The following is a 19,164-nucleotide window of genomic DNA, read 5'->3' as shown; positions in this document are numbered from 1 at the left end:
TTTGAAGCAAAACGCAGAGGAATGTTGGACACTGAAACCGTTCTGCAGATGTGACAAGTGACATTAGAGCCGACTGAAAGAGAGGCTCCCCTGAATACAGAACCATCTATTACAGTACCGTTAGGGGGCAGGCTACCTCTGATAGTGGATTTCTTTTTAGTACCTTTAAGGAAAACCAATCCAATTTCCATTTATTATTATATTTTCATCACTGAGGAAGGGGGGGGGGTTTGGATTTTCCACCTAGGGCACCAGGACATCTGGGGCTTGTTTACTGCAGAACAGAGAAAGCTCAGATCACTCACCAACATTTCTGTGACCCATTAAGAACAGAAATATAGACCAACACTATGAAATGTGACATTTCTACCATAAAACCTGGTTTTCTTTTTGTCATTTGGGCCTTTGTTTCATGCCCAATACCTCCCCCCACCCCTGCCCACAACCCCATTTCTGTACCAGCCTGATTAAGAGTTCTGGGAAAACAAAGTTTGCTCGTGACTTTGTGATGTTTTAATTAGTTCTAATTAGAAAAAAAACTTACTTGACTGTTCGTTTTGAGTTTTTTCCCCTCTCCTAAGAAGCAAACATGGCTGCTTGCAATTTCAAGCAAATGCAATGCATGAGAATTATATGTGGAAGCTTCCATTAGTTCCAAACACAGCAGTAGAACTTCTGGCTGGCTTGAATTGTAGGGCTGTGAGTATTTCCACTGCAGAAAGAATTACAGTGGCTACAATTCATGGTGCTGGGTCAGGGTCAACTGCCCAATGGAATAGCTCATGTTCAACCTGCATTGCTTAAGCCAAGCCAACACCCCCTAAAAGCAGGGGTTTTCACTTTAGTTGCTCAAATCATACAACAGCCAGTTCCAGACGTTAACAGGCATCCTTCAGTCAGGCTGTAGTTCTTCTGCTGGGCCACGGCTCGACGGTAGAGCTCATGCTTTGCATGCAGGCACCAGGTTCAATTCGTAGCCCTTTCAGTTCAAAAACTGCATTTAGCAGATGCTGGGAAAGACCTTAACTCTGAATGAAACTGAAGACGGCTCTAGGCTGCAGGCGTCTCTCGACTAGATCAATGATCCAGTTCTGCAGAAGGCAACTTCACAGGTTGTTGGGTTTTAGCATTGTTTTTATTGCATGCTGTTTTACAGTTTTTAGCCATCATGATTGGAAACTACCTCAGGAACCTGGGCATGTGGGACAGAAGTATTTCAGCTGCTTAAACATCGTCCAGTAAAATTAAAGTCAGATTTTCTTTTTAAAAAATTCAATAAAATACCCCATTAACAAGAACTTGAGAAATAAGCAGCAGGCTACAAATAAAATCCACTCTCTGTTTTGGGACATAACAGAGTTAAAATTAAATTAGCAGTGAGGAAAAAATACTGTATAGATGGGAGAGAACGTAACGGTTACAGTTAACGCACATATTATGGAAAGGATATGTTTCTAATTGAGAAGCAGAAACACGGCCACAAAATGCATGTCATCCGCTGGAACGGCGAGGTATATTTCATAGCAAACACCGCTGCTCTTAACCTCCTATTCAGCTAGCAGGGGTCACTTCGTAGAAAAAGAGCTGCAGGAACTCATTAGCATAACTCATTAGCATATGCCACGCCCCTTGACCAGGCCGAAATGGCTGGGATTCAGCTGCTGCCAGAGGGGGGAGTGTTCCCCGACCTGGCAATGGCCTGATCAGGACCGTTTTGGCCCCAATGCAGGTTGAATGGGGCCCAAAATGGCCATTTTTGGCCCGTCTCAGCCTGGACTGGGGACTAAATGGCCGGCACCGACCTGATCAAGATGGTTTCGGCCCTGCTCCGGGCCGAAATGGGCACAAAATGGCCAAAAACGGACCAAATTTTTTCAAAGTCAGGTGGGCGGGGCCTAAACAGCCGGAAACGGGTCGGTGCCAGGCAGGGGAGCGTTCCCCCACTGGCACTGACCCGATCCAGGCAGTTTCAGCCCCAATCGAGGCCTTAATGGCCCCAAATTTTTCAAAGTCAGGTGGGCAGGGCCACCTGACTGTTGGGGGAACTACCGGAACGGCGTTCCAGTGCATTCCCCCTCCACATGAGCCCTGCAGCTAGGAATATATACAGTTAGGCTAATTAAAAATATAAAAATAAAGGGATTTGGAAGGGAGAGAATTTCTACTTACCGCCTCAGTCTAACCAGCAGGTCACCATGTGTCAGTTTGCCCAACACCTTGAACAAAGTGTCTTTCACTCAGTTAAATGTGTTGCTTGCCTGTAACACTGCCATCTGGTCCCTTCTAGGACTCAATTTTGAAGAGTCAGATAAATTCCCTGAAAAATCTTAGATGCAGGATGGTCACTCTTGTAAATGCTCAAAGCTGCGAACAAAATCCCCCCTCCGCCATATGCCCTTGTGTAGCGTTTTCTCAATTCTGGCCCTATGTATCTGTGCCTTAGACCAGGGCAATTATATAAACAGGATACCACTTAGGTTGCAACTAATCAGCCTGAGAAAGGCATTCTCACATTGGGGGCAGGAGGGGGGGGGGACGGTTAATGAGGAAGAAAGAAAGCAGGGGAGAGCTACTAGTCAACTCCCCCTTGCTGCCTCCAGTGCCTGTGTAAATGCAGGATGCCATGTAATGACAAGATGCTCTTTTCTGTCTGTAACCACAGCATGCAACTGAAATGGATTGCAAGGGCCAGTTCCCAACACTAACATTCCTACGGCCCAAATGCCCCTCCACACTGGCCCCAAGCAACTTCTAAACTCCTTCCCACCATCCTTGCCAGGTTCCTTGACTGCCAATATAGATGAAAGGGAGGGGGGCTGCAGTTGTGAGCCTAACTCTCCACCCTGCTTCCTGACCCGACATAAGAGCAGTCCTGGCCCTCTAGTCCAGCATCCTGTTTCACACAGTGGCCAACCAACAGGGCATACCAGCCAAGGCCTTGCCTGTGTCTGCCTCCTAGCACAGGGGTTCAGAGGCTGACTGCCTTTACTACCACGGCTAGAAGCCCTGATGAACCCATCCTCCATAACTAAAGATGGGACCAGTCCAGGAGCAACAGAGGGGACACTGCAGCCTGCTGGGAATGTCCGAAAGGCCCAGTGAGACGCCTTGCAGCCCCTGCATTCTTCCCTGACACCCCTGCCTTTACAGCTTCCACAAACGGTTGCAGCCATCAGCTTTAATGCCGGCCAATCTCAACAAGCATGAAACAGGATGTTTCTACTGACTTTCTACAGATGACCAAGGCCCATCGTGTTTCCTATGGTGCATGCAAAGCAGTTTAAAAGAAAAACCTTCCAAATTCAAAAGGGGGCTAAAGGATTATAGCACAAACTTCCCACCCAGTTTAACATTGGTCAATAGACCCCACACCACGTAAACCCTTAAAAATGTGACAAAGCATTATCAATAGTGTCTCCTAGAGGCAAAGGGAGTGACTAAGCAGAAAGGAAGAGAGAGGGGAGGTGGGGGTGGGAAAGGAGGCTAATCATGCCTAAATGTTCCTGTGGGTTTTTCCCCTGCATATTTCCCCCTGCAGGATTGCTGAAGTGGGCAAGTCTGGTTTAGTTCAAGCCGAGTCCTCTAGGCGATGATCTTTTTCTGGGAGAAAACAAACTGACTGGGGAGAGGGGGGGGGGGCAAGAAGAGAAGGGTTTTCAAGCAGAGGGAGAGTGCGTACGGAAAACAGGCTGGAAAGTAAACACAGAGGCTGCCTGCAAGAGGTACATGGGTCAACAGGGCGGGGCTGGGACTGTTTGTTTTGAGCCTGTGTGTGTGTGTGTGTGTGTTCCTGTTCCTGTTCCTGCAGTAAAATCTGCTTCTTTATGCAGAAAGTTTGGAAGCGGCAGAGGGAGGGAAGGAGGAAGGGCAGGGTCTGGTTTCCAAAAAGGAAACTAGCCTGATTTAGGATCTCCGAGCTAAAGTAAATTTCCCGACAGCCAATCAGGGCGCAGCAACGCAAACGCACACCAAATTAGGCAAGTGAACACTGCTGAGGGTGGTGGGAGGGAGGCAAAATGAAAACAGCCTCCCAGCATACCCAGGGAGGAACAGAAGGGGCAGGGTTACAAGCCCCCCCCTTCTCTTTTTACAAGGATTGTTGACATTCCTGAAGGAAGCACAAAATATGTTGCAACAAAACCCCCTCGGAGGAGGCAATTGCCTTGGCAACAATCCGCCCCCCAAAGCCCGTATGTTGGAAATCTAGCCCATGTGATTCCGTGCACCAGAGCTGCCCTCGCTGCCTCAGAGCAAAGGTCCATCTAGGGCAGTATTCTGCTCCCAGCAGCCACCAGCAAGCCAAAGTCTTCTGGGGAGCTTACCAGCAAGCGGGGGCACTAAGAAGATCAGGCTATCCTCAGCATCTGGCACTCTGGGATACACTGCTTCTGAACACAGAGGATCTATTTAGCCATCAGGACTAACGGCCATAAAAATGGACTGACACACCCTATCCCACCCTGTCCAATGAATGTGTCTAATTTTCAAGCCATCTACGCTAGTGGTCCATCATATTCTGTATCGGTGAATTTGGAACGTTAATTAGGCCGCGTGTAAAGACCCGTGACAGTCAGACGCCTTCTGCCTCCTTTCACCTTTTCTGTCTCAGTCCCACGTGCAAAGCCCTAACAGGGTTATGAAGGAGGGGCAGGCCGCCCCACAGAACACTGAATTCTGCAAGGGCAAGCAGAGCATGCCGATCGAGACGATGGGCCCCCAAAGGGGACATCTCCGTTTCAAACGCTGACTGCCTCATAAATGCGTCTGTGTGGCCTTCTGCAAGGCACCATTTGCCAGCCTCAGCTCTTGGTCCGATTCTTGGGGACAGCACCGCTGACCTTTGAAGCGTTTACAGAGACAAGATGTAGGGCAGCACTTTGCACAAAGAAAAACGCTACAGAAATTAAAAAAGGACTGAGCAATCACAGAACTGTTTTACCACTGCAGTGTTTTAAGATTTTCATTGTATTTGAATGCACACTCATTCCACCCCCCCACCCCCAACCGAAGAACCGCTAAATTTTCAGAAGAACAGCATGGCTGATTCTGCATGATTTATTCTGCTTCCACTAGTTCCAAGGAAGGCAAAGAGCTCTGCGGGGCACCCCAACCGCTGAAACTCTTATAGGGGCCACCTGCGACTGCAGCAAATCCTGTCCCCTTGTTTCAAAGCCCGTTGGCCAGAAATGTCCCTGGAAAGCAGGAATGGAGACTCTTGGGGAGCTGGAAGGTTCGCCGGCACCAAGTTTCCTGCACTTGCACTGCGCAAGCAAGAAGTTGCCCCCATGAGCAAACAGCGTGTGACACGAGAGATCTGTGATCAGAACTCCTGATGTATACAACCACAGGAATCTTGAGTTTTTGCACGGTTGGTGCAGGCAGAGTTTAACACCAGCCCCTCAGTGCCAGTATGGTATAGTGGCTAGAGTGTCAGATGAGGATCTGGGAGACTCCAGGTTCGAATTCCAGCTCGGCCACAGAAGATTGCTGGGTGACCTTGGGTTAATCGCACTCTCGGCCAGACTACCTCACAGGGCTGTTGTGGGGGTAAAGTGAACAAGCAGAGAACGATGAGGAGAAAGGCTGGGTATAAATGAAGTAAATAAATTTTGCTAATGGAAATCACTCGTCCCCTACTCTTGCAAGCTGCTATTAGACAAAATACAGGAGCCTGATGAGATGCAGGACTCACGTACTTCCACTGGGAAAGAGGAGTGGAAGAAAGGCATCGCCACTCCCTCCCTAGCACCCTGGCGCCCATCCATGTTGCCTAAACCTGGATGGCTGTTAAAGTGTTTTAAAACCCCCCACTGTGGTTGGTTTCAGTGGGGGGTTCACTCCAACCCACAAGGAAAGCAGGAAGCCTCCATTACGAGCACAACACACGGTGTTCTTAGGGATTTACCCTTTAATCGGGGGGGGGGGCTACTTTTCTTGTGTTTAAAGGGGGAACTGTGAGAGGGCTACAAGTGGATTGAAGAATCCATCGTGATGCTCCACTGGTAGCCACGGTTAAGGGGCCAGAGCTCAGCTCAGTTTTCAAAATGGCAAGGGGTGGTTCACAGCGGTTCCCCACCCCCACCCTGCCTTTGAAATGGCTCTTTTGCTTTCATTGTATAATCGCTTTGCATGTTGAAAAGACGTGGGAAACTAGTGCTTTCCTGAAGCCTCTTGAAGCCAACAGATTTCATTCTCTTTCTGAGAAAAGAAGGCAGGGCAGAGGCAATCCTGTGACCTGGGTGGCCTAGAAGGGATGTTTACAAACATAACCAAGTCCAAAAAGGAACTGAGAATGAAAAGACTGGACCAAAACAATACAAAAGCCTCAAAAGACGTTTGAGGTTTTCCAAGAAAGAGAGACTCGTTGTTGCTAAGCCCCAAACGGATGTTCGAGCATCAAGCGCCTTGTAAAACATACTGCCACAGGGCTGAGGCAAGAGAATTCAACGAGATTGTCACCAATTTCCCCTTCATGCTAAAAGTTACAAACAATACCGGTAGAAGACGCAGAGCAGCATTGCTAGAACAGACACCCTCTTTGCCCCACCACCCCACAAACAACCGCATGAACACTGAATTATCATATGCTAACACCCCCGCCCCCAACACACACACAGCTCTGCCCCTTGCTGTGACTCTTTTTATTAAAAGGAGGATGTTAGAAGTTCAAACCACAACTGTGGCTTCTACAAAAGACTGAAAAAAAAGAACCTGCACCCCCTTTCCTCTCTTGTTTCCTCAAAGTGGTCTTGCATTTTCTTGGCGGACTTGCTCTCGAGAGCTTTCACACCCATCGGCAAAGCAGGCCCTTCCCACATCAGGAGTCTGAGGTAGCTTAGGGCAGCGTGCTCAGACCTGCAGATGTCAACAGTGAATCATGTGCAGGACTGCATTTTTGCACAGTTAAGTAAACATACTTGCAGTGTGACATAAAACAGCAATACCTTTCCCTTCTAGCTCAGCCACCTTTTGGGGCACAGACTGACGTCCCCATAATGAAATTTCATTATGGGGACGTCAGTCTGTTTGTTACCTATACCCATAATTGCCTTGTTTTTTGGTACCTTTTGGGGCACGGCAACATGTTCTACCTTCTCCGTTTCATATCATATTTCATTTGAAGGCTCATAACAGGGAAGCTGGAACACAGACTCACAGCAAAACAAGCCATTGCTTTGCTCTCTAAGATTTCAGGGCGGAAATCTTCCTCCAGGATCTCATTTAGCCAAAGCCCAGGCTCTGGAACTAAGCTATGCCTCCTCCTGGTGGGAATCAATTTTTACCATGAGTGGGGTTGCCAGGCTAAAAAGGGCTCCTCTTTTTAAGACAGAGAACGGGACAGAGGTGAATGGCAGAAGCGGTTTCCCCTACTGCTATTTACTGCATTGAGCACATGTGGGGTGATCCCATTTTTAGCCAAATAGGCAACAACCTGCTCAAGGCCACTCACTGAGCTCCATGGCTTCACAAGGATTTTGAATCTATGCCCACGAAGAAATTGATCGGAAGGAGGTTTAGGACACAGAAAAGGAAAAGGCCTCTCCGATACGGAACATACAGAATGCAGTGCCACAAGGTAACAGCTGCAAGCTTAGACTGCTTTTGAAAGAGGATTAAAGCATTTTTAGGGGGGGATATCAAAGGCTACTACTAGCCACAATGGCTAAAGGGAACCCGCCCCGCCCCCCCGCTTAGAAATAGTATGCCAGTGAATGCCAGCTACAATGGGGCCGCTACCGTCCTTTCCACTTCTCAGATTCCAGAGGGATTGGGCTATCGACTTTGGGAAACCGCGTGCTGGAACAGACAGACCGTTGGTCTGATCTAGCAGGGCTCTTCTTTATATCCTCTCCAGGCCAAGTTGAAAAATCTCTTATTCTAAACAGCCCGGACTGTGACTGAAAACGTTCCGCTGGCTTGAAAAGCACTCATTTTCACACCTAGCAAAGGAGCCCTGACTTCCAGGAAATCCACAGCCTAGTCACCGAGCAGGATAAATAGCTGAAATGCAGGATTTAGTTAGAGGTGTGGCTCTCACCATGATCGCATGCATCCAAGAGAAAACATTATCCAGGCTCCAGCTTTACTGAACAAACTGCTCATACGTCCTTGGAAATAAACCAGGCATTAAAGCATATCCCACCATATCATGTGATACGCAATAGTCAACACTGGCATATAGACTGCTGCACAACTGGTCACCTGTATCAGGGAAAATACACCTCAATGCAATATTTTATTTCTTTACCACGTTTCTGCCCAATCTGGGCCACCAAAGTGCTGGTGATAAGTCACAAATGATTAACACTGGTAGAAAGGTGGCCTAGAACTTTCTGTGAGCTAGTAGCTTGTGAACATATTTGCAAAGTTGTGAACACATTATCAAAAAAACAATATAAAAGACAGGAGAGGGTGGAGGAGAGAGAAATGAAGGCAAAACAATAACATCATCAATTCGACTTCGATGACAGCTAAAAAAACTTAAACTTTTTACACAGAGATCTTTTTCAGAACTATAGTTCGGACAAGTGACTTAAGGTAGCAGAAGTAAAATTCACTTTAGCAATTGATTATTAATATCATAATGAAACACTGGGTTTTAAGTGTAAATAAACTGGACTGGGATTCAGTGAGTTATTCTATATAAGGCATTCAATATATATCTAAGTTTCTGAATTCCACCCCTGACATAGTATAACCATGAAAAAGTGGACGATTTCCAAAGGTTCCAGTAAATTAGCTGCTATCAACAAGGTAACTGAGGAAGTGAGACCCTTCTGTCCTCCCCTTAAAAAAATGCAAGTCACAAGGAACAAATTTAAATCCCAGTGTTTACTTTCACCACTATAAAGAAATAGCCAACATTCACTCTTATAGAAAAATACAGAAGCACTATGCTGCAATGCGGACAAAATTTCACCCCTGGACCTGGGTGGCCCAGCTGCTGTGCAAGGAATCCTATGATGGGAGGGTGGAGAATGAGGTTTAAGTGACCCTTACTGAATCCTGCAGTATATGACTCCTCTCTCTCATTCCCCCCTACCCAGCATAATGATGTGCATGATGCTAGTTTGGTATGTTAAAAACACCTGCTAAATACCTGAAGACAGACATTTGCTGGATTTCTAGAGAGCAGGGAAACCACACCAGGAACTTACAGGCAGGCTACAAGCGAACCGCAATGGCAATAAAGCCCCTTACCTGATGGTGCCAGTAGGGGAGGGCAGTGGGCTGACCCAGCTCCGGAGATCCGGCTCCGGAATGTGGATCTTAAGAGGTGACATCTGAGGGTAAAGCGGCCGAAGTGGGGGTGACGAGGCTTCCTCTTTTACTTCCTCTTTGTGGTAGAGTGACGTAAATTGGATCTTGATGACGGTACTAGGGAATCGGAAAGTGCACCTGGGGAGAGACAGATAGAGAATTGTGGCCCTATGGAATACAAAGGAAACAGTTGACACATATAGCAAGGAAACTCAATAAGAGCGGGAGATCCAATTTTTCCAACACCATGGGATAAGATACTGGAAGAACAGTGCAGCATGGTAGACTGAGCATACAGGTTCTGTTGACCCAATAGATCTTGAAAACATCCTATTTGGCACATCTTTAGCAAACCACACATGAAATTGTCTTAGACTGGATCCGACCATTGGTTCCTCAAGGTCAGTATTGTCTACTCACACTGGCAGTGCCTCTCCCGGGCCTCAGGCAGAGGCCTTTCACACCACCTATTATCTGAGCCTTTCCACTGGAGATGCCAGGGGTGGGGCCTTCCGTTTGCCAAATAGACGCTCTACCACTGAGCCAAGAACCCCTTCCCAAGGAATTCATCACACTACAAACCTCTTCTCTGCCCATTCCGCCATAATCAACATAGCTCCAGCAGGTCCTGATTTCTTTCTACAAGTCCTGATTCCTTTCTCATGAGGACAGGAGAACACACCCTCCCCCCAGCATGAGTGTGGCCCTAATGTGTTTCCACTTGCTGTCCTGCAACACCTCCCCTTCCTTAATGCTACCTGCACCAAGGAGGGAAAAAGAATCTTCTGCGGCATTTTCCTATGTGGTGCTTGGCCCACACTGGCTATACAGGTCCACTGGGCTCCAGGGGAGAGATCTCACCTGTGCTACAAATGCCTTGCCTTGCCCACATTAGCCTCCTGAAATGCACTTGAGCCTAGCAAGCAACTGCTCTAGCATCAAATTGTGCTAGTTTTGTCAGTGCGTCAGCAAAGGAGAATCTGGCCGTCCTTTTGACTGCTGGGCCGAGGAAAAGCTAGAGCAGCTCCCCCCACTGCATCTGTATCAAGGAACGGGCGGTACCCACCTCCACTAGCACTATGCAGCAATTAGCAGAGGAGTCTTCCCCCTTCGACTCCAATGCAGGGCTACCATTCCCTCCCATTTTGTCTAAAGGAAGTTCGCTCAGCACCATGGAAGCTGACCGTGGCGTGCCTTTGCATTGTATCAAGATCACTTCAGAAAGACCCGTCGCCCTCATCTGGCAAAGTGTTTAAATGGAAAACCTCTCCATCCCTGCCCTGGCCGCTTTTATCATCTAGCCCTTCAAGACATGCTCTCCATGCAGATTTGCTGAGTGCTTTCAAACTCGGCGCAGAATATTACTTGTGCCACTCAGTGCGCTGTGGACGTAACAGACAAAGCCCTGGAACCAACCCTCGCAAAAGGGAGCAGGCAGCTGAAAAAGCTTGTAAGCAACAGAGTGGTTTGACCTACAAGCTTTTGTCGAATTGACACTCAAGGTTTTAAGCTTTTATACGCTCCACGGCTTCCCTCCCAGAAAGCAAAAGCTTTATAATCTGTATTGAGTGTCACAGACTACAGGGTCTAAACCAGTAAACACAAACGTTTGTTTACGGGATATTAAGCCCTCTCCTGCTGGACTGTCTCACAACATTACAAGCGACTATGAGCACTGTCACACACACACACACGCCCCCAAGCCTGGCAAAAGCAAAAGCTTGCTTCGGCCTTCAAGAAGCAGCTAAAGAAATCCATACTAGCATTTCTGGTTAGCCTTTCTAGGCATTTTCCAGCGGTAAAGCAAGTTTTCAACGCGTACCAAGCTGTCTGGGAACCATACATCAACACCTCCATAAAAACCAGGCATCTTGCAATGCACATCTGCTACCCACCCCAAATTGTGCTGTTTTATTCAGGCAACGGCTCAGGCCTGCTCCATTTTGCTTGACAATTTCGCCACCCGCAGTTATGACCAGTCATAAGTAGGCGCACAGACATCAAACATGCCGTAAATGCAGACAGCTATGATGGACATGACAGCGTACAAGTCAATTTCTGGTAGCACATCGTTCTTGCTGGGATAGGGAAGAGTGTCTTGCCAAGGTTACTGCTACCATACTCTATTTCTCTAACTGCAGTATCATAAAGAACGTGTGACTGCAGCTCACGTTTTGAGCCGTTCTACCAGAGGGCGCACAGCAGAGAGAGAAAAACAGTGCTGCACTTACCTGTAACTGTTGTTCATCTAGGTCTTAGTGCAGGCACACATTGGGGACTGCGCATGCGCAGGCCAGCTGTGGAGAAAGATTTTTCAAGCTCCTAGCCAGTAGGGGGGGCGCTCCGCCCTTGCAACACACCTGCATGCAGGCTTCCTGCTCTCATGCGTGCTGGTGTTGCTGGGCAGAGCACCCCTGCTTCCCTCAGTTCCCCTAAGCCACTGGAGGTAAGATAAAGTAGTACTCTCACAGCAGGGTAGGAGGGAGGGAATATGTGCCTGCACTAAGACCTAGATGAACAAGTATAGCAAGCTACTCACCACTGGAGGAGAGTGTGAGAAATACTAAAGAGAGAGTGAAGTACTGCTCTCCCCACTGACGCATCTTTTCTGGCACGTGTATCCACAGAATAATGTTTCATGAAAGCGTCCGCTGAGGACCATGTGGCGGCCCGGCAGATGTCGGTAAGTGGTGTTCCTCGGAGGAAGGCGGCCGATGAGGATTGTGCTCTGGTCGAATGAGCTTTGATCATCGCTGGACACGGTAACCTGGCCTGCTTGTATCCTGCCTTAATTGCTGCCACGGTCCATCTGGATATTGACTGATTTGCTGCAGGCAGGCCCCTTTGTGGACTCGCATAGCAGAGGAAGAGAGCTTTGGATCTTCTAAATGCTTTGGTTCTATGTGAGTAATAAAGCAATGAAAGTAGTGCGTTGATAAAGGCAAGGCAAGAGAATGGTCAAGAAAACTGTCCGGGTTGGTACACGATGAAAAACAGAAGCAGACTGGCTAATATGTGTAGGAGAGCAACGAAAGAACCTTCTCCGCCGGCGGCAAAAAAGGAACCGAGGGAAGCAGGGGCGCTCTGCCCAGCAACACCCAAGTTCGGTGGGAAGCCCGCATACATGTGTGTTGCGAGGGCGGAGCGTCCCCCTACTGGCTGAGAGCTTGAAAAATCGTTTTCCACGGCTGGCCTGAGCATGCGCAGTCCCCAATGTGGGACTGCACGTAAGACTGACGATGAACGTTAAGTATACCACCCCAGCTCATCACCACCACCACCACGATACATTCTCACAATTCAGTCAGCAAATCCCACCAGAGCTAAGCAATGTAAATGCCCCACACATCATCACCATGTAGAGCTTCAACTAAGGTTTGCCATGCTGCATTTTTGGCTTCAAGTATGATGCCTGAAGAACTTTCTGAGCCTCCTTCAGTGTATATTTGGCAGAGGTATAAACAAACAGTGAGGCGCTCTTTCAACCCTTTGCATAAAACAGTGACATAACCCCGCTCTGTGGCAGGCCAAGGCTGGAAACACACTACAGTTTTTACCCACAAAGTCTGAAATTAAAAATCCACAAGGCACCAGCCAACACAACCTGGAAAAGCACTACAAGAAATCAGACCAACTTTTTTTTCCTCCAAAAGATAGTTTTATAACAAACATGACTTTAAGAGCAACATATTTGTACCCCAAAGGTTATCCACTCTTAACCGTTATCTTGGAAAACATGCTAGCCCAAAAAACAGAAAACAAAACAGAATAGCCAGGTTGTTTTTTCTGTGAAACCCTCTCCTGCGTGACATTCAAAATTCAACAATTCCTGGAAGGAATGTATGCATAATAGAAACCAGGACTGGTTTTAAGGGTATACAGCAGTATTTGAAAGCCAAAGATGAAAAAGAAGAAAATAATATTTTTACCCAAAAAAGTCAGAAAGGAAAAAAGTCAGAAAGAACAGGGATTTCTTTCCCCATCTTAAAAAAAACCCACACACCTTTTTTTTTTTTACAGTTTACTGAATCTCAGGAACTATAAAATGAGACTATATAAACAGGAAGGTTTCCATAAATCACTACATAACTGCAAATTCTACAGACATCTTACATTAGTCAAATCCTGAAATTATTTGCACAGCAAGGGCTTTGAAGAAGTAAGGTGTGTTTTTTTTCCCTTAGAGCATTTCTCTCAGCAGTATTATCTTGAGACAATAATCTTTGCTGTCCACACAAGACAATAAACTATGTAGTGTCTGAGCCAACTGCTTTGCTGGCAGGCTGTATCTGCCTGGGCAGTCATCATGACCCACAAATCTTCCAGTTTAGTTAGCCCGTGAATTTGTTCAGACTGAAATCTGTTGCTCTATAGCCAAGTCCTTATTTTACAGTGCAATTCTAAAGAGAGTTAAACTCTTCTAAGTCAACGGGTGAAACTCTGCTTAGGATTGCACATAAGACGTCTAACTGCTGCAGATTCAAGAATGATCATGGCAAAATTGCACCAGATAATGTTTCTCCGTTGGTTGTGAATTCATTAATTTTTCTTCCTTTGAGCACAGAGTGGACGCAGTGCAGTAGAAGGGACTCCATGCCAACATCATGGAATCGATTATGCCACATACCACGTACCCTTCTCTCGTCAGTCATCCTCATCGTACAGAACGACCAAGGGCCAAATGCAAAGTTGAACAACCCAACCCAGTTATTCCCTCCTCCCAAAAGTCAGTCTGTGCAGATTTGTTCCAAGAATTCTGAACAGACTCTTGTGCTGATTTCCCAAGAAAGTTTGAAAAATGTGATCTAGAAGGAATTTTCATCACATGGGAACAGGACTAACTGCAGTTGCGCTCAAAGAGATTGATTGGATAACTAAAAAAAAACTAGCGGAGAGAGAAAGCAAGAACAAGTGAAATTCTCTACATACTAGCAGCGCAAGGTAAGCTATGATGGGAAGGCAGGGGGGACCTGACTCTTGCCCTTTTCATTGGAAATCTTTTCTAAATTTGCCTTTAGTGTGTAACAACAGCAAGAAGACAACTAGCATTTATATAACACTTCTAGTATTCGAAGTGCTTCATACACATCCTCTTTTTCATAATCCTTACAACAGCCCTATTCAGCAAGTCAGTCAGTATTACCCCTCTATGGCACGCTGGGGGGTGGGTGGGGGTGGGGGGGAGACTTGTCTAAAGGCTGTAAGGCAGAGGCCAGATCTAAACCAGGGACTACGCCTGCTTGAATAAATACTCCACTGAGAATTCCAATTTCCATTGTCAAAAAAGCAGAGTTTTGGTTCTAACAACTGCAGGAATCAGCCTTAAATAGGTAGTAGGGGGTGTCATTACTGTTAGAGGTGAGAAGTCGTGTGACTAATGCACACCATTGTGTTGCTGAAAGAAGATTTAGGATGGATCACAGCAGAGCCAATTAATCCAAGAGGGCTGCCAAGCCGAAGCTGAAAAAGGAGAAGCTTGAAATGCAAACTAGCATCCCAACTTAAAAATGATGATTATTGCAACACAGTAGGTTAAAAGACCCTGGACAAGTCCCCAAACAAAATGAGCTACCCATCAGCAAATGCACTTCAGCTTGCAAAAAAAGTCGGATTTTAATACTATTTTGGGGATAATATGTAAGCGAGTTACACACACTCTGCACCTCAGCAGATAGGTCAAACACTGCCTCTCTTACTATTAAGAATGATGCAAAAATATACGTGGCCTTCATAAGGGCACATGACATCCAAGCTTCAATGACACAAAGCTGGTTTACCATCTGAGCCTGGCGGGGGCGGGGGGTTAGACACAGTGAAGCTCAAAGCTGTTGGCTTTTTGCATTCCAGTTACAATATTTTGTCTGGGTAAAAAATGCATTTGGCTCTTGGCTTGAGACTAAGCATGGAAAGTGCCCAGCCTGAAAGGATTTTTTCAGCCAAACTTCAAGCATCCTGAAATAGCAAAGTCCTTTCTCAGTCTGAAAGGAAGCTTTTGAGGCTGAACAATACAATAGCCTTTAGCTGACCAGCAACTATAAGCAACAGATGCCAAGTCCACCGCCCCCCCCCCCTGACCTCAGTAGCAATGCTGCTTATCAGCAAAGACTTTGATACATTTAAATAGCTACTTACAGGGGTCATTTTGTAGAAAAAGAGCTGGAGGAACTCATTAGCATAACTCATTAGCATATGCCCCGCCCCTTGACATCACCAGAAACCTGTCGTTGGCATAGCTGATTTGCATATGCCACACCCACTGACATCACCTATCCTGGCTGTTTTGGACCCAATCCGGGCCATTCAGGACCAAAATTGGGCCCAAAATGGCAAAAAGGGGCTGAAAATGGTCGAAAAAGGGCCCATATCAGAGGCCTGATATGGGCCGTTTCAGCCCCAATCTAGGACGAAACAGGCCCAAAATGGCCAAGAGGTGGGCGGGGCCACCTGACATGTGACCTCTTTGGGGAACTGCCAGAACTGCGTTCCTGCACGTTCCCCCTCGAAATGAGCCCTGGCTACTTAACACACGAGATGCCACCCCTCTCGAGAATCCCTCCTCAAAACCAACCTTTTCCCTGAAGCTTCTGGCTTCTGAGCGCTCCCTCCACCATGGAACTAAATTTGCCTGTTTGTCATGTTAGCTGAGCCTGTCCTTTTCTTCTTTGCTATCACCTGCCTCCATTTAGAGTGCAGGCTTCTCAACACAGAGAACTTTTTGCTTCAGTTACTCTGTGAAGAGCCCCAACCTGGATGGCCCAGGTGAGCCTGATCTCATCAGATCTTGGAAACTAAGCAGAGTCAGCCTCGGTTAGTAAATTGGATGGGAGACCTCCAACAAAGAACAGGGTTGCAGAGGCAGGCAATGGCAAACCACCTCCATTAGTTTCTTGTCATGAAAACATTTGGCAAGGGTTGCCATAAGTCAACTATGATCTGAGAGCACTCTCCACCACCACCACTCTGTGAAGCGCCCTGTACAGACTGGCATCGTTAAACCATCACCTCCTGTTTCATCCTACCTGGACACTGTGATAATCACTGCTACTTTCCTCCACATCCCTCTTGCAAAGGAAGTGAGGAGGGCTTCCCCAAGGGAGCGCCTTCTCAGTGGCGGCCCCTCTGCATCTAGAATGCCTGGAATGCCTTCCCATTGGAAGACAATCGATGGCTGAGCATTCCAGTTTCTTTTTAAAGCTTGGAGTCTGCTGCAGTGATTTGCTGCTGACTGTGCTCTTATGCTGGGGATTTTTCACTGATATTGTTTTACTGTTTCAGTTTTATTGTAATCTGTAATCTGCTTCAAAAGCAGATTACTAGGACATTTTGGATGAGACTCCAAGTGAAGTCTAATCAGAGCAGAGTAAAATGATACCATCATTTTGCATGATCTGGACACTATTAACTCCTGTTGATACAGCCTAAAATTGCATTTGCCTTTTTTGCTATCACATCACACTGCTGACTCATGTTCAGTGTATGATCTACTAAGACCCCTAGATCCTTTTCACACGTACTACTGACAAACATGTGCTACTAACAAAACAAGTCTTTGATTTTTCCAACTTAAATGCAGAACTTAACATTTATCTCTGTTGACATTCATTTTTTTTAGTTTTAGCCCCGTTTTCCAGCCTGTCAAGATCACCTTGAATCTTGTTTCTGTCTTCTACTGTTTGCAACCCCTCCCAATTTAGTATAATGTGCACATTTAATGAGCACCCCCTCTATTCCTTCATCCAAGTCATTTATAAAGATGTTGAACGACAAAGGGCCCAGGACAAACCCCTGAGCCATTCCACTTGTCACTCCTCTCCAAGAGGATGAGGAACCATTTACAAGCACTCTTTGGGTACAATGTGTCAACCAGTTACAATTCCAACTAATAAGGATCCAAACCATGATTTACCAACTTGTCAACAAGAATATCATGTAGAACCTTATCAAAAGCCTTTCTGAAAACAAGATAAACTATGTCCACAGCATTTCCCTGATCCACCAAAGTAGTGTGTATATGTGTTATGTGCCGTCAAGTCGCCTCCGACCTATGGCGAGCCTATGAATGAAAGACCTCCAAAACGTCCTTCATTAACAGACTTGCTCAGCTCTTGCAAACTGGACGACGTGGCTTCTTTTATTGAGTCCAGCCATCTTATTTTAGGTCTTCCTCTTTTTCCTACTGCCATTTTTCCTATCATTAATGACTTTTCTAGAGAATCTTGTTTTCTCATGATGTGACCAAAGTAGGACAGCCTCAGTTTTGTCATTTTAGCTTCCAGGGAGAGTTCAGGCTTGATTTGATCTAGTACCCACTTATTTGTCTTTTTGACCATCCATGGTATCCACAAAATTCTCCTCCAGCACCACATTTCAAATGAATCAATTTTCTTCCTGTCAGCTTTCTTCATTAGCCAACTTTCATATCCATACATAGTAAGGGGAATATCATAGTTAATCTTGGTCCTCAGAGAGACAACTTAAAGGATCATTTCTATTTCCCTCACAGCTGCTCTTCCAAGTTTCAATCTTCTTCTGATTTCTTTGTTGCCATCTCCCCTTCGGTTGATGATTGAGGCCAAGGAATAGAAAATCTTGAACAATTTCAATTTTCTCATTGTCAACTTTAAAACTGTGTAATTTCTCAGTAGCCATTACTTAGGTTCGTTGGACATGACTTGTTCTTGAGGAACCCGTGCTGGCTCTTGGTAATCACAGCTATATTTTCTAAATGCTCAAGGTCTGACTGTTTGATTATTTGTTCCAAGACCTTTCCAGATATGGTTGTCAAGCTGACACATCAGACCCACCTTTTCCCCCTTCTTGAAGATGGGGACAACATTTGCCTGCCTCCAATCTTTTGGCATCTCACCTGTTCTCCAAGAATTCTCAAGAGATGATCAGCAGAAGCTCCACAATTACATGAGCAATTTTCTTTAGTACCCTATAGTGCAATTCATCTGGCCCTGAGGACTCAATTTCATTTAAAGAAGCTAGGTGTTTATGTACCATCCCTATGTCTATCCTAGGCTGCGATTCTCTTCCTTCCTCATGTTTTCTTTTTGCCAGGGTGAGCAGTTTCCTTTGCATGTGAAGATTGAGGCAAAGCAGGAACTGAGCAGTTCTGCTCTCTTTATCACCTGTTAAAATCTTACTTTTTGCTCCCCAGAATGGGCCTATCACTTCCTTATTCTTTTTCCTGCTCCGAACATAAGCAAAGAACCCCTTTTTGTTGTGTTTAGCATCTCTTGCTAGCCTAAGCTCATATTGGGGCTTTAGCCTTTCTAACACACACTCTACAAGCACTGGCAATTTGTTTATATTCATCCTTGGTTATACAGCCTTCCTTCCATTTCTTAAATGTGTCTTTTTAAATTTTCAGATCTTTAGGAAGCTGTCTGGAGAGCTACCCTGGCTTCTTTCCTTCTCATTGGAATGGTTTGTGATTGTGCTTTCAATATCCCACATCTTGGAACTCCCTTCTCCCTACAAGCAATATGTACAATTAAAGATGGCTGCTCTAGATAATCCTGCAGGTCTTCAATGCTGCTGCTGCTTCAGCTTTGGTCTTCTATGTTTTCTATTCCAAACTGATGGTTTTATCCTGCTGCTAAACTCCAACAACAGATCTTCTTTGATGAAAAGTATAGATGCTGTGACACAAATAATAAAAATAAATGTCTGTGCATGATGTGGGGATCCACATGGTAACTAATGCATTTGTTTAGGATTCACACATGGTACATTCACAATCCACAGTATTGCATTTCACCTGTTATTTGCATTTAATTTTGATTCTTGTGACTCAATTCTGCCAGCAATGTAGAGCAAAAAGAATATAATACATAAATAAAGTACGGGATTCATGAACTGGGAAGATGAAGGACATGTTAAACATGTTAGCCATTC

The 19,164-nt window shown here is 46.0% G+C and overlaps 1 protein-coding gene across 1 annotated transcript in view; it reads right to left on the bottom strand.

Moving 5' to 3' along the window:
• The window catches only part of FOXK1 (forkhead box K1), a 59,682-nt gene that overhangs the window by 16,621 nt on the left and 23,897 nt on the right, over positions 1-19,164 (bottom strand). The window contains exon 2 of the mRNA XM_054992360.1: positions 9,202-9,399. Coding sequence (XP_054848335.1) covers positions 9,202-9,399 — 198 coding nt within the window. The remainder of the gene's footprint in view (positions 1-9,201; positions 9,400-19,164) is intronic.

Source organism: Eublepharis macularius, chromosome 12 (assembly GCF_028583425.1).
Source record: "Eublepharis macularius isolate TG4126 chromosome 12, MPM_Emac_v1.0, whole genome shotgun sequence".
Classification (NCBI taxonomy): domain Eukaryota; kingdom Metazoa; phylum Chordata; class Lepidosauria; order Squamata; family Eublepharidae; genus Eublepharis; species Eublepharis macularius.
Note: the sequence above shows the minus strand (reverse complement) of the source record. Positions and strands in the feature narration are given on the sequence as shown.